The sequence below is a fragment of the Bombus impatiens genome, unplaced genomic scaffold (genome assembly GCF_000188095.3).
Source record: "Bombus impatiens unplaced genomic scaffold, BIMP_2.2 scf_0665, whole genome shotgun sequence".
Taxonomy (NCBI): domain Eukaryota; kingdom Metazoa; phylum Arthropoda; class Insecta; order Hymenoptera; family Apidae; genus Bombus; species Bombus impatiens.
Genome location: NT_177084.1, coordinates 1,126,600 through 1,140,025, shown reverse-complemented (window position 1 = coordinate 1,140,025; position 13,426 = coordinate 1,126,600). Strand labels below are relative to the sequence as shown.

The window sequence follows — 13,426 nt, the reverse complement described above, 5'->3', positions numbered from 1 at the left end:
GTGTTCCGTGGCGAAATGGAATTTCGCCGAGGAATCTCGCTGGATTTCCGGGCTTAGAGAAGCAGATACGGGTAGCTGAAAGTATTATTTTGTTGGATTTTCGGTGAATGGGAGAGATGGAAATGTGTATGTTTGTGTTTGACAGTGAAACGGGAAATAGAAATATTTTTTGCATGACTTTTTCATCTTCTTGTTGGTTAAAATTCACGAACAACTTCTTAGTGTTGTAAACGTACGTAGATTTATTGAATTCGTTGAACAACGATCTAGTATGATGGTAAATGAAATTTTTGACCGACTATCTACTACGATGATTCATACGATAGTTAGTGTAATCCACGTTTGTAATCAATGTTTGTTTCTGTTGAAGTGGTCACCACTTCTAAGAAAACTCTACATCTGGTCTTTTTAGTTTTCTCAAGCACCGAAGCCATCGACAGCGTATAGACAAAAGACTGCGACGAAGACGGACCATAAACAATAGACAAGCGACGTTGGCTTCAGGGTTTTCAGTTATTGGGTAACACATCTAGCGTGCGGATCTGGACCAGCTCAAATTGTATTCTTACTTATAATTACTCTTCTATTTAAATATATTTTCTACCTTATAATTTATCCACGAGTTTCTCTGTTTACACATCAAATAACCCCAACAGTTTTGAAGAAAACTGTGAATTCTAGGCAATTAGGATAACAGGAGTATTTAAATTACGTGGTTGACGTGGTTCCAAAAGAATTTTGGAAAGAAATTCATGCAAATTAATAGAAGCTAGAATTCATTGATAGAAATAATACGTATTTCTATCTCTTGTTATTTCTACGTATGTGTTCCTAAATTTCGTGCTTCACATGTCATCATACATAACATAGTTGTTAATATTTATTTTCTGTAAACAGTTCAAAGGTATATTCAAGGTTCTACTTATTTGTCAAATCGTTCGTTCCAAATTTCTATTATGTCAAAGGATTAAGATTTCGACAAGGTTATTTCAAAGTAGTACAAAGCTGGTAAGAAGATTCTGAATCAGGATCTACTGATATAGGATGCTTAGAGTCGAAGAAAATAGCAGAAACACTGGGATTTTCTACTGAAATATTCTTTTTAATGATAATATTATTTAAAGCCTAAGAAGATGGTAGGAAACCAACGTTCAATTTCAAAAAGTAAACGAACGTAACAGAGAGGCAGAGTATTAAAATCCTGCTTTGTACGATACCTAATAAGAGGAAATCTGTTTGTGGATAGAAAATCGGTTTAGTTCAGCATCATAATAAAGAATGCTGCAAGTTTCGACAAAATAAAGAACACGAAAGATGAGAATGAAATATTCTAAAGCCTGGATTCTATTCAGATAGCTAACCATGTACATATATATGTATGTATAGGTGTGATTTTGTAGAAATTTGAAATACGAAACTTGGGGAATTGAAACCGAGGGAAACCAGAGGCGATCCATTGAAAATCTACCGAAATTCGCTGCTCTCGTGAAAAAAGGGCGACGAAAGATAAAAAAAAATTTTTGCTTCAGCAAATATCCCAAATATACCGAAATAATTTTCTCCTCTGGAAATCAAAGAATTTCCAAACGACTGAGCTATCGAACTATGAATTCTTCTAAAAAAAGTTGAACGTACGAAAAATTCATCGAAAGATCATAGATTCATGAACTCCTGGAAACGCTTACATTTTCGAGACGTGTTCTTCGTGAAAGCGAGATTACTTACATTCTTGCTTAAATGTGAAGTATTCCGTGAGATGACGGCATTCGTGGTTGCCTCTGAGAAGAAACAGTGTGTTTGGATGGCACAGCTTAAGTGCCCACAGGTACAATACGCACTGCAACAGAGAAGAGACAAATTGTCATTTTAATATGCCAGCATTTTTCTATATTATCGTGTCTCGTAATCGAAATCTATAATCTTTTATTCACGATAGAATTTTGGCTATAAGTTATTGTCCAACTAAATATAGTATTTTGGTTTAAAGTTCGAACAACAACCAACGATTATAAAGAAGTGGAAATGGAACGGTATATGAGAAACAAGTTTTTAAAAAAAAAGTCGTTCGAATCGCCAAAAAAACGCACGCTTACAAATTTATCAATTTCCTACGGAAGTTTACGAATTTTAGTTGACGCGGTTCCACCGGTCATAGCAATATTTATAAATACCGTTAATATTTATGTTATTTATATCGCGAATAACAGATTTAGTGCACGAACGCTTCTATAAATTCTATAAATTCACGAATCGCGATAGATTAAATGGGGAACCTGGGGCGGAAAATAAAAGATTCAAAATTATCGGACTGAAAATTGCGGGTATTTTTTCTCCCAGGATCTTTGTAGTGTTGCGTTGGCGCGAGCGAACAACGCGAGAACATCGATGGCGACCCGCTTTATTTTCCCGGGAAATTTGCTTTTTATAGAGGCCTGGCCCGGCTGAGCGATTCCAGCGCGGAGCTGAAAACGCGTTATTTATCCGCCCGTCTTTCCGTCTCTAGTCTCTATTTCTCTCGGTTTCGCGCCCTGGCTCTATAATTTATAACGCGCCATGAATTACATTTACCGTGTTGGAACGAACGAATTGTACTACGATGCCTCGTGTTCAGACCTACAGAGAAAACGAAAGAATTCCAACACATGTAGACACCATTTACGAGCATATTATGTATGTTGCGAGAAACATTTTGAAATAGCGTTATTATGAGACTCGTCTATCATGATTGTATTCCTAAAGACTGAAAACGAATTGGAAAGAGTATACAGAGGATACGAAATTTTCCGTGCAAACATATATTTCGCGGAGATCGCAAAAGTATTTAAACAATATGAATACAGAACAATGCAAATTTTTGTCGTTTATACGAAACAATGTAGAATTTAATTATTCTATATTCATATATTATTTTTAAATAACAATATTCAATAATATTTATAAATAAAACTAGCGATATTTGTAAACAAAATTTGTCGCAAAATTTGTATTTTGAAGATCGTAAAAGTATCTAAACAATATTATACAGAACAACGCAAGTTTTTGTCATTTATACGAATCAATAAAAGTGTTTAATCATTCTATATTTATATATTATTTTTAAATAACAATATACAATAACATTTATAAGAAATAGCGATATTTATAAACCTTTATGACCGAGATTTGTAAACATTTTGAAGATCGCAAAAGTATCTAAACAATATTATACAGAACAACGCAAGTTTTTGTCATTTATACGAATCAATAAAAGTGTTTAATTATTCTATATTTATATATTACTTTTAAATAACAATATTCAATAACATTTGTAAGATATTTGTAAATAGCGATATTTATAAAAGTTTATTAACGAAATTTGTAAACATTTTGAAGATCCTGAAGGCAATTAAATAATTCATAGCAATTACGCTATATTATATTACATTACATTATAGTATCGCTACTAACAACTATAATATTTATATATTTTTTATTAGATAGAACATTACAATCGATTCTCACAGAGAATTTTTATGAACACCTGTATATAGAATTAACAATATTTATAAACGTTTACGAATAAAAATATACGTGTCGTTTTCCATAGAATCGAGACATTCTATAGGAATGAATCAAAACATTGCATCGTATGAAATACAAAGTTCGGTGGAACTTTACTGTAAAGATCACAAAGGCATTCATGGTGATAGAAAGAAGCATTATTCGCTTTATTTCAGGCGTTGGTTAATTAATTGCAGTGACCGGCTCGACGCGAGACGACGAAATTAGCGGAACTGGCATGCACCGCGAACAAAAGCGCCTACGCGAAATCTTCGTTCACGTTTCAACGCAATTGGTCGGCACGTAATTAATCTTCCCGTTTTCTCTTTTTCTGTTTCTCGCAACGCGCGTTTAATACGAACTACAGGCTGTTGAGGTTGCATCGTCAATGATAAAAGTGAGAATTCTGGCAGAGAAGTAGCAAAATTCCTTTCCTTTTATACCTCTGCAGTTTCATGATTAAGCGTACAGTTGTTTGAGATTTCGCATCACGCTAACACTACCTTGGGCAGTGTTAGTAACTGGCTTTTAGTTAAAAATAGTTACTATATAAATATAAATCGATGGAGATACGAAATATGCAGATATATAGATATATCTATTATTGGAAGCTAATCTAAAATTAAAGCAACACTCAGAATTGGGAAATCTAATGTGAATTATGTAAACTAAACTAAACTAAACAAGAGATGATGATTCTATTATGCACGATGATTTACGGCGTCAGACGATACTATTAAATCACAACTTCGTTTTAATGCGTATATTCTAATTCAGGAATAGAATGGACATAATCGATCGTTGTCAATTGCTATTGCGATGTTAATAAATGCTACCATTAATTTAACAATATTTGCGATTAAAACCAAGCGATATAACGTAACTAATTTCTAACCGTTAAGCGTACTACAATTACGAAAATTTGCATCCCCCTAGGGATTTAAGGAAATTCAAGTAAAATCTACCCGAAGAAACTCGTCGCTGAAAAGGATGAAAACTTTTCTGAGAAAAAGAGCTCGCAACGCTGCTCCAAAATATTAGGTTGTCCGAAAAGTGTCTTTCTTTTACAGACAACGATGCATCTTTATACAAACATGAAACCTAATCTGTATATGTATTTATCTCGATAAAACAAAATGGATCATACGTAATTCGATAAAATAATATAAAACGGAAAATGTTGTGCATCCGTTATTTCCTTATAAAACGAAAGAAACTTTTCGGACGACATAATAGCTAGGAAAAAATGAATTACCTAACAAAATACCAATGTTTTCTCAAATTTCATTAAAAATTTCCCATCCAACCTAGTCCCAATACATAAACTCATTCTCATTCATAAATTCTCTCCAAAATCCAAGAAAAAAAAAAAAAAAAAGGAAAAAGAAGAGACAGCCCACTTACAATCCCACAACAATAATTTATTTCCGATGAAAGCGCATCGATGAAGTGCACGTACGGTTCGGCGGAAAACAATCGTCGAAACTTGGCCGCGTTAGTAAAATCGATATCGAAGGAAGGGCGAATGGGTGGCGAGAAATGGGAGAAGTCAGGAGGAGGGGCAGGGCCAGGCTATGTTTTATTCATCGTGTATACATTAACCGTTTGTTTCAAATGCGGGTATCCACAGGTATTAATGCACGTCGCGCATATTCCACGACCTAGGGAACAATCGCGTATAAGTAGCTATGAATACGCGTGAACGTGCGTCGCCGCTATTGTTCCTGACCGGGCTGGCTTGATAACAGGATTATGAGTGCATTTTCGTTTTATTAGGCGAGATGCCGCCGGCTGAGACACGTTGCGAGTCACCGACTTCATTATCAGAGGCACGTGAAACAGCGAAATTATGGTAATTCCAAAAGACTAGGAGAATCGTCGCGACATATCAACGTCGATTCGATGATTTCAGGATATCTTAATCGTAAATTTTTTGAAAATCGCAATTTTCCTATCCATTTGCCATTGTTATTTAACCTATTAAGCATCCGCTGGCATAATGGGTCCTTGCGTTCCAGGCGAAATTTTCATCGCTCACTTTCTCCAAAACGAGGGTGTCAGACTTGTCGCGCCTGAAAAACCTTGCACCAACAAGGCTTTGATTGCTCAAATACCGTGTACTTCGCTCCATTCAGTTCCGAATACCGTAAAGGTAAAATAAGCGCTGTGCTTCCAGTGACCCGTATTGCCGCCCACAGTCTTTCTGATAAATAAGTGACACTGATGCAAAAATTGTGTAAAATATATGTAATAATAAAATCTTGTGGAATTTTAATAAATTATTTTTTCAACTTTTTAATTCGTTTCTATGAATCATTTGATCTTCCAAATTAACGTCTCGTATCGTTTTTCGATAATAATACAATAAAAAATTCCGCAAACATAGATCTCAGATTAATTATACTTTTCTAAGGCAAATTTCTTTATATTTTTGATCCTGAATGATCATGATCCTGTGGGCAAAATCCTACAATTACTTGTTTTATATAATTATTTATTACAACACTGTGTACTATCAAATAACTTCGCGTCGAAATTTTATTTTTATTACAGAAAGGTGCAAACACTTGGTTGAAATATCACTTGTATAATAAACGAGAGACTATAGTAAGTACCTGAGAATATTTTCAGATTTTTTAAAGCCCGAAACAACGAGAAACCAGGCTAGGAAATGGAAGATTGTGCGGTTCACATTAGTCGAAAACCATATTCCCGTCAGTGGGTTAAGTACCTGAACTTTCGGACGTTAGCGGGGAGACGCGATCTCGAAGAAGCGCGCCAACGCGAGTCGTAAATTCCCGTTAAGATTCGACTAATCGACGCCACGAATCGTTCGATCCCTTATTTCTTGTGGGATAATAAGGGCGGTTGATCGAATATAACGCTGCTATTAACAGGTTACTATATATTTTGAATGATCCAACAACTTCAGTGTGATACAAGATTGCGTATTTGAAATGACAACTACGAATGAGTACGATCTTTCGTGTCGGCTATGATGATGTATCTTTTGTCGATTGACTGTCTTCGACTTGTAGATTGACTTCTGACTCTTGCTGTCCTTTGACTCGAGTTGATGTAGACTGACTGATGACATTTGTCTGTTGAATGTTACTATGGAACAAGTCTAGTGTAGTAGAGGAAGTTGAGTTGACCCTCCTGATGTCGTTGAAGAAGTGAAGTTCGTTCTTATATGATTACGGAGGAAAGCTCGATAAGGGTGTGCCCTTTGAACGAAGAACGTGGATTCGTTGCTCACACCTTTCGTCAGGAAAGTGAGGGTAACGATCCGCGATGCCGATTGGTTATGACCAACGTTAGGAATGAAGATAGAAGGAAGAAGCCTCCGACCAACGTGGCTCATGGGCGACATTGTTTATGGGAGAAACCAGCTTTTCCGTTAGACAATTATTCGTTTTTCTCATTAGATGCAATAGATCTAAAGACTGTTTTAAGTACCAGCTATAAACCGAAAATACTTGCAGGATTAAAGGTTCCTGCAAGTATTAGATATAAGAATAAGATTCGGTTTATGGTGGGGCCTTAGGTCTATTGAGGGTCTGTCCATTTCACGCGACGTAACAGTACCAAATGATAGTTTATCGTAATGTTACGAAGACTACAAGTTTTTAAAATTTCATGGAATCATTGAATCCATGTAGGATAAAAAGAAAGAAAAAATTACGAAATTGAGAAATCATTTTCGACCGAAGCTCCTCCTCCTCTTGTTTCCTTCTCGTCATTTCTTTTTCTTCAAAGACGAAAAGAATTAGAAATTGCAAATCGAAGTAATATTTTTTACTGAAACTTGTCCATTAGAGAATCAAATTACAATACAGTGTATTCATTTTTCATTTTGCTATTTTTAATGATTAAATGATCCAAGAGCGAATGTCACATGCCGAAATATCTGTTCGTCTGGAACAGAACGCGTAATTAACAAGTTCGTCGAATCATTTAAGTGCACGCGTATCTTTTGTTCATTTACGAAACTACTGGAGTAGCGGTTAATTACTGGTCACACGATTGTTCATCATCAGAGGGCTGATTAATAGAAATTTGGAAAATGATCGACGCGCGCGTCCGCTTTTGTCCTTGTCACGCGCTTATGCGTTGTCCGCGTGTCTGCTACCCGCTATCATCGCTATTACCTCTCATTGTGAACCCCCATTTTCGTTTTATTATTAGATACGATAGTCTATTTCGCGAACACAGAATCGCAGTGTCCTATGTATATCAATCCTAAGCTTTAGCTTCGCGAATTTTACCTTCTAATAATCTCTGCTGCAATATTCTTGCACGTTTACGCTATAAAGTTGTTTTTGAAGGAAAAAAAAATCGTCCATTGAAACTTGTATGTCGCTACAATTACGAAATTTTGTCATATCAAAGAATAAATAAATATACAAAATAGAATGCACCATTAAATAGAATTTTTACTTTCTATAGAAATATATCGTTAAAGTAATTCTTTTTTTGTAAATAGAGTGCATTTTTTAGTAGAATTTTTAGTAGAAATTTCCATAGAAATACAATGCATCTCTGAATTAATTTTTCTTATTTAATTAATTTTCTTCGCAAATACAGCGCGCTGTCAAAAATTCCTTTCGAAATTTTTAATATCTACAGTGGTGCATTCTCAAGTGAAATTGTTCCGAATTTAAAACGAAACGCACTTCTCAGTAAAATGTCTCCATTGTCGATGAATTAAACGCTTCATATCTCGTTTCTAGAACTATAATAGAGAAGAAAAGAAAAGCATAGGTGCTTTCAGAAAAATTTGCCATTTCAAAGAATTGGATGATAGCGCTTGGTTGACTGTACTGCAACTTCTAGAGGCTGCTGTGCACAATAGAAATAAGGACGACTCCAACGTGCATATAACGCCTGGGCCATGTTACTCTAACACGTTTTATACACTATATACGTTTTATACACTGTACATACTTAAGCGGTGCACGTGGAATCGGGAAATCTTGGAAGTACGTGGCCTGAGAATTTCATTGTAATTCCATTCTATGGGATATAATCTCGATTTTTTCCCACCCGTTTTTCCTTTCTTGCTTGGAAACTCGGGGAAGTTTGCATACGCGTATACAGAGGGCAGGAAAAAGTTGGGAGAACTGGAAAATCTTTTAAAAATATTATTAATTAGAGCACGACGTGACTTTTTCGAAAACGAATAACTTACTTTCGAAAACGAATAATTCCATTAAGAGATGCATAAAATCTTTTAAAATACGACTATCTTTTGAAAATACTATTTTACATCGACTGGTATAAAATCCTTCCTTTTACTTTAATTTTCTTTACTTTCTAGTCGCGAACGATCGTTCAATAATTTACGACTCAAATAAAAACTCCAATAAAAGAACATTCGCAGAATTAAAAAATTGTTTATTTTTCTTGCACACCATTCTCTTTTATTAATGCTAATAAAAAATGACGTGAACAAAATCTGTAGCTATTGAATTAGTTATGCCCTACACGGTACACACGTGATACATCTAACTATACGTTAACGACAAAAATATGTTTGTACTTAATTTTACAATAGTTTAAGGAGATATATTTTAACAGTGCTTTCGATTTTTTCACTGCGTCTCCAAACTCTGCCAAGGCGATCATTTTCGTCTTGGAACGCGGTAAACAATTTTAACAAGAGACAGAGATCGGTACATATTACAAGACGATCCTACTAATCTGTACAAACGAAGTAACGTGGTTAAAGACAAGAGAATCTGGCACGATGACTAATGCCACCCACGGTGACTATGAGCGACGTTGTCTGGATCAGTGACACGGTGCATGATCATTTGCCAAGCCGATAAATTAGACGCGCAGCTAAGCGTTGCTTTGCAACGTACCCCGAAGAATCGTCCCGATTGTGATCCACGATCTTCTCAGTCTTATTTACCTTCCAATTTTGCGAAACAAAAATATCAGCGTCCGGTCACGCCTGTCACAAACAATGCGCTCTTCCCGAAATTTCTACGCCAATTAAAATTACGCGTCGCGTGAAATTAAAATATTTCCATTTGATTTTAGGACAACAGATTCTTTGCACATGTCGGAACATGTAACAAAACGTGACACATGTTTACAGCCGAATCAGCGAATTATTTAATCGAAGATTGTCTTGGTTGATGGAACGACATAGATAAAGATTCTCGTTTGGCAAGTTTGCGACAGGATCGCGAAGAGAAAGGCATATCTTTGAATCGAAGTACGTTGTTGGCAGTGTTGATTGATGTTCGCTGACAGGAAGTTTAGAGGTTTTAATCTTTGTCGTCTTCGATAACCAAAAACCGTCCTACATCATAGGATCGAATAGTATCGAGGATAATTCAGGTTTTTATAACGATGAAGCGAATTTTTCTAAAACTAAACTTCAACTTCTCATTTAGAATCAAATTCTCGTTAGAATCAAAATTACTTAAGACTAAACTTAAAAATTTACTCGATTCATCATGTTGTCTCGTAGATCTTTTTCCAGAAAGCTTCTCAATTTCAGTTAAATTGCCAAAAATATTTGCATCCAATTAGACGAATAGAATTTACATAAACCTATTCGTGTAAATAAACATTTTTGATAATTTAATTGAAATTGATGAACTTTCTGGGAAAAGACTTACGAGACAACATGATGAATCGAGTAAATTTTCAAGTTTAGTCTCAAGTAATTTTTATTCTAATTGTTTGAAATATTAGCTACGTTTAAACTGATACTTCTGACGATCCTTGAAGAGATTTGTTCTAGAAATAACGCCACTCTAGAGCGCAACAACCAGAAGATATACTCAACTCCTTAGGTATTTTTATGTGAACATAATCATTATCCTCTCATTTAGTTGAGTAGCATTCCCCTGCAGCTCAACATTTCTACATTCTACATCGAATATACGAAAGAACCTGTAAGAAATAATAATAATAAATTGCACATCACCGTACCTAAAACTTTCCACCGCAAATCGTATAAACCTAAACTTAATTTGCCTCTAACTCTCGCACCACGATCAATCCGAAACAAGATGCTACTTACCAATCCTAAACAGTAAATTCGTAACGAAAAGGTAACGTCATTGAGTAGCAAAGAACACATTCAACCACAACGTTCGCCGAGCATCAGACGTCAAATTATCCTCGCGAATAGGTACATACAATCGTCACGTACAGCGCAGAAATCAAGGCAATCACACACTCTCTCACAGACCTCTTTCGTAACTACAGAACCTAACTCAAACCGAGACAGGAATTTTACTCTTCGTTCATTTTCAAACGAATCCAAAGACACTCAAAGTTCGCGGAAACAGAAAGCAGGAGATCGACTTCTGAACGCGTTCTACCGGCTATGGATTAACGCGCCGAACCATCGATCTTTGCTCGATATTCATCTTGCGTTGGGAAGATTCGCTTTTGGCGAGAATTCGAACTGAAAGAACTTGGCCATTCGCGTTCAATCGCCCTTCAAACCGAAATAACGAACGAGACGTTGTCTGCGCGACCATTTTACAACGCGCAAGCCGCGGAACAATGACCAGGTAAATGATTTCATTGCGATATGGCTGCGATATCGGGCGTAATTATAGGACGAGCAAAAAGGGAATATATCGTTTCAGTGGTATCACAAAAGGACGGCAGAAGTACAAAAGAGTCAGCGAGAACAACGCAGACAGTCGAACGAATTAACGAAGTGAAATTAATTGACTCGAGGGTTACGTCGAGGCCGTGGAGTTTTCAGTTATAAGGAAATTGCGCGTTTGCTCGCGACGATCGCTGCCAAAAATTGTGCAACTTGGACGACTCGCTTGCGTAACGACGTTTTGTGCATCTAAGTCCGCCGCGATCTTCCAAATTTTCTACCTTAATTTTAATTTTCCTCTGGTAATAAATAAACGGAATTTTTATGTTTTAACTCATGACCGTTTTCATATGTTTAAATATAATTCACGAATATTGCAAACGTTTTTGTAAGAATGATATGAACCATCGTTAATTTATAACTAATAACACATATGAATATTTAGAGCGAACAATTGAAACAATATTTTCTGTTTATATCCACGTTGCTGTCATGCTCACAATATTTGCACTCTTGTTGATTCTTAATATGATTTTCCAATGAAACAGTTCTTCAGTTTCTTCATTTAAAAAATTTGCAGTCTTAATTTTACCATTTTCGTGCTTTTTACCTTATTCCGTGAATTGGTAAGGTGTAATTCATTCCATCGAAATAAACGAATGGCCAGTATAAATATGAAAATTTTATTCTCACATCTCTAAATGAAATATGTATCTGCTAAGTGTTCTAAAATTAATATTACCACGCGGGACGAAATATTTGCAAGTTTGTGAAGATTCAGGAAAAGATACGAGAAAGATATAAGGTAAAAACTTTACTCGAAGGCAGCTTAGAAGGTTACAAACATGTCCCATAAATTTTTTCCTAACGTGTTGCTAAACACAAGTTCTCAAGAGATAAACGTATTTCTAATCGATCATCGCCAAAACTGACCCAAGAGCTTCCGACCTCTTCGAACTACTCCAATCTCTCTCTATTCCGCACATCGCCAAGAAAACGTATCGAGAGGCCAATTCCCATAAACTACGGAGACCATTTACGTTCTCCCAATCTTCTTCTAGCAAAGGATCACAGGAGATATCTGACCTTATGGTCCAGCCTTCTTCTCTAAGAAGAAAATAAAATTGTTCCCTCCCCGCGTTCCGATAATCGTATCGTCGTTTTCCTCCAAGTAATTCCGTGGCTGAATATCGATAAAAACGAGCCGGAAACAATGTATTTCTCGTAGGGCTGTATCTCTGACTAGAACCGGAAATAAGAGTTGCCGGGGACGCACATAAGAGAAACCCGATGAACGATATCGCCGATAAGAACGATAAGAGAGGGTCAAAGGATTGATCCTTCACGGAATTATGGCCCCCAATTTATCTTTCCCTTGTCATTCATTTTTTTTTCCTTCGTGTGTCATAACCATCTAGCTCGATTCGTTCTCTATTCGTTACTCGCTTTTTTCTGAAATCGCTTCGAGTCGAAGAAACAGCTATCTTTTTCCTTGAACATTGCACGACATCTCCTTTTTGTTTCTCCTTTAACCGAGTCCAATTTTCTCCGACTCATCTGACTTACTCCTTCTGCGTCTTCCTGAATGGTTTTCCTCGCCTTTAATCCTGTTTCTCGTTTTCCGTGATCTTCCACCTCTTCTTGGAAATATCTTTCTCTGGCTTCTCCCTTCGTTTGCTTTAACTCGGCCTTGATTTAACTTCATCTCTTGTAGTTGTTAGTTATGTGGCTTTATATCTCATTTTAGTTGGCGCGTTCTTTATTTTTCTTACTTTTAGTTTAGATTTTTATGGCGGGGCGCTACACGTGCGTGCAATCAATTTATCGGTATATCGGCGGATTTTATGTTCGAATTGTGAGAGTAGGCGAACGTGAGGTTTGAATGGCGGGTAGACATAATCTTTTCAATGTAATATCCATTTTTATGTTGGAATGTTACTAGCACGTTTGTTGCGCAATAATTGACGATATCATCAATTCTTGGTAAATTGACAAGTTCACGTGAAATATCATAATCAGGTATTTCGAATCAAATCTGTCTCATTTGTTTATTAATACCGACGATTAGTGACATTAACCAATTTTTACTGTTTTAATATTAACTTGATCGTGCAAAAGGGACCGGAAAGTATAAATAACTAAGATCTAGGAATAGCTGAAACAAAAAGGAACGGAGAATGCTGCACCCTATTGTAATATTCCAGAATCAACGCTCCGAGCTCTCGAGTTCTGTGACGATAACCATAAAGATGGAAATTTATTTGTAAGAGTAGTAGAACTCTCCAGTTTCTGCTTAAGTTCACT

The 13,426-nt window shown here is 36.1% G+C and overlaps 1 protein-coding gene across 8 annotated transcripts in view; it reads right to left on the bottom strand.

The window, feature by feature from the left end:
* LOC100747656 overlaps nt 1-13,426 on the bottom strand; it is a 148,544-nt gene that overhangs the window by 67,542 nt on the left and 67,576 nt on the right. For all 8 annotated transcript variants that reach the window (XM_033322748.1, XM_033322750.1, XM_012389800.3 and 5 more), the window contains exon 4: nt 1,726-1,837. In XM_033322748.1, coding sequence (XP_033178639.1) covers nt 1,726-1,837 — 112 coding nt within the window. The remainder of the gene's footprint in view (nt 1-1,725; nt 1,838-13,426) is intronic.